Source organism: Dipodomys ordii, unplaced genomic scaffold, assembly GCF_000151885.1.
Source record: "Dipodomys ordii isolate 6190 unplaced genomic scaffold, Dord_2.0 Scaffold259, whole genome shotgun sequence".
Taxonomy (NCBI): Eukaryota; Metazoa; Chordata; class Mammalia; order Rodentia; family Heteromyidae; genus Dipodomys; species Dipodomys ordii.
Genome location: NW_012267475.1, coordinates 347944 through 350875, shown reverse-complemented (window position 1 = coordinate 350875; position 2932 = coordinate 347944). Strand labels below are relative to the sequence as shown.

General features: G+C 41.0%; 1 protein-coding gene across 1 annotated transcript in view; it reads left to right on the top strand.

Annotated features, from left to right (window-relative positions):
• Positions 1 to 2594, top strand: part of Zfand4 (zinc finger, AN1-type domain 4) — a 73790-nt gene extending 71196 nt beyond the window's left edge. Inside the window, exons 9-10 of the mRNA XM_013036192.1 lie at positions 804 to 937; positions 2255 to 2594. Of these exons, the coding sequence (XP_012891646.1) occupies positions 804 to 937; positions 2255 to 2390 (270 nt within the window). The 3' untranslated portion in view covers positions 2391 to 2594. The remainder of the gene's footprint in view (positions 1 to 803; positions 938 to 2254) is intronic.
• The last annotated feature ends 338 nt before the right edge of the window (positions 2595 to 2932 follow it).

Here is a 2932-nt window from a genome sequence, read left to right as displayed (position 1 = left end):
CGGAAGTGGTGCTGTAGCTCAAGTGGTAGAGCGCTAGCCTTGAGCTGAAGAGCTGAGGGACAGTGCCCAGGCCCAGAGTTCAGGCCCCATGACCAGACCCCCCCCAAAAAAAAGTATTTTTGTTATCTTTAAGTAGTTGTACAAAGGGGTTACTATGCAACATGTCAGTTTATCCTGGTCATCATTCTCCCTCATCTTCCCCATCCCCTCTATTTTGCTAGTTTCATAGGATTTACATTGAATATTATGAATCTGATTCCCCTCCCCTCCATTTCTCTCCTCATTCAATTTCTTCTTTGTATCTTAGTCTTGCTAAATAGCCCAGGCTGGGCTTGAATTCACCATTTTCCTGGCTTAGCCTCTCAAGTATTGAGGTTACATACAAAGGCCACTTGCCTGGGCTTCTTACCTTTTTATTCTTGTGCCAGTTCTGGGGCTTGACCTCAGGGCCTGGGCACCGTCCCTGAGCTTCTTTTGCTCAAGGCTAGCACTCTGCTACTTGTGCCACAGCATCATTTCCAGCTTTTTCTGAGTAGTTTATTGGAGATCTCATGGACTTTCCTGCCCGGGCTGGCTTCAAACCACAAACCTCAGATCTTGGCTTACTAGGTAGGTAGGTTTACAGGCATGAGCCACCAGCACCCAGCTGCTTATCTATTTTCAAGTACAGTTCAGTAATATTAAGTACATTCATAATTACTAGACAACCGTCAATTCTCCAAATGTTGGTGTAAGACAAGACTGATTTGTGCTTTTGCTTACAAGTAGTCCACATTTAGAATCATGTACCTGCATTAATCAAGGTGTTCTTTCTCAAAACAGGAGAATGCCCTCATCACCTCCCACCCGTGAAAGCCCCCCTTCAAACAAAGAAGAAGACAAAGCATTGTTTTCTTTGTGGAAAGAAAACAGGACTGGCTACTAGCTACGAATGCAGGCAGGTTGGCCAACTAGAGAAGCTGAGATACTTAGCAGCCCTCAGACTCATTCCTAAGTGGGTGGAGTAAAGAAAAGTAGAGAGTTCATAGTTTCCCAAAAGGAAAAACTGACCCTCAAGCTACTCATTAAACTAGGAGACTTAAGCCAATGGGAGAAGGTACCTTTATCTAATGTTAAATAGATTGGTTTGGGTTTGAATGTTGCCTAGAAGAAACTCTCTTCCAAGATTCTATTTTATTGTGCCACACTAGGGCTTGAACTCAGGGCCTTGCATTGCCTTAGCTCAAGGTTGGTGCTCTACCACTTGAGCCACACCTCCAGCCTGGCTTTGTGCTACTTATTTTGGAAATAGAATGTCATAGACTTCTGTTCAGGCTGGCTTTCAACCTCCATCCTCAGATCTCAGCTCTCTGCATAGCTAGGATTATAGGTAGCCACCAGCACCCAGCTCAAGATTCTCTTTTAAAGTGAAAAAGAAAAAAAGACTATAGTGAAAGTTAATTTACTATACATTTTAGCAATAATAGGTTATAGTTACTTCAAAAGAGTTGAATACTATATTTTTAAAGAATGAATTTTTCTTACCGTAATTATTTCTTACATTACCACTTATTGTTATCTTCTAGGGGTGGTGTCTGCCCTAGGGTGAGACAGACACTGAAAATGACTTCTGCTTTTTAGAGTGGACTGTGTTCTAATGAATATCACTTCCCTTGTTGCTAGAACCATTTTTCAAGTTCTCTCATAGTATAGTTAGATTTTACATAATTTTTTTGTTTGGTCGTGGGACTTGAACTTTGGACCATGGCACTGGGCCAAGGCTCTTCAGCTCAAGGCTAGCGCTCTACCACTTGGAGTCACAGCACCACTTCCAGTTTTCTGGTGGTTTATTGGAGATGAATCTCATGGACTTTCCTGCCTGGGCTGGCTTTGAATCTCGAGGCTCAGATTTCAGCCTCCTGAGTAGCTAGGATACAGGCATGATCCACCAGTGCCCAACAGATTTTATGTAATTTTTATGAGACTGAATTTCTGAAAAATTATCAAGTATAGGAAGTACAGTGAACGTGTTTAACCAAGTTTCAGTTTGCGTGCTTTGTAAAGGGCTCTTTCATACTGTATTCTTCGCAAAAAATTAACTTATTCTTTTGGAGCGGGCTCTGTCTGTGCTTATGAGTGGAAGGGAAATGTCAGCACTGACATTACTAAAGAGATGCGAGGGGCTCCTGTTGGACTGCCTAAAGTCGGGCTCTTCTAAAGAGATGAGCCTTTCACAGAAATACCATTGTTCACATAAACTTTTTTTGTGCTTTAGATGTGGAAACAACTTCTGTGCATCTCATCGCTATGCAGAAACTCACGGCTGCACCTATGATTACAAGAGTGCAGGGAGGAAATACTTGCAGGAGGCAAATCCTGTGGTTAACGCACCAAAGCTTCCAAAAATCTAACTTTCCCCTGCACCCCACTGCTCTGCCCGAGGAATCGCATTATATTGACAGAAGACATGTTGCTTAGACTGCATTATTTTTGTTCGTCTCCAAAAGATTTGCCAAATAAGAGCATATAATGCATACTGTTGAAGAATGAGAGTGCTCCTGTATTTGATGTCTTTATTCTTTGGTAAATCAAAACTTTTTAGTTTTAAAAGCTTTCTACTATAGCTTTGTTCTTACATGTCTGTGTTAAGTGTTTTATATTTGCTATTACAATTTTACTAGACATATCTTCAAAAGATGCACTTGAGGAAGCTGCTGTTGGCTGTGTAACCAAGCTCCCAGGCTGTACAGAAATGAGTGGTCGTGTAATGGCACTATACAAAGTGACCATATTTTGTCTGTATTTCTTTTTTTGAGGGGTTGGGGTAAGTAGGGGTATTTTAAAGATCCCATGTGTGAAAGTTTATGAGTTTACTGGCAAGTTCTTTTTATTTTCAAACTACTTTTTATAAAAAAGAACATTTGGTTTTCCAAATATCTATATATTTCTTCCA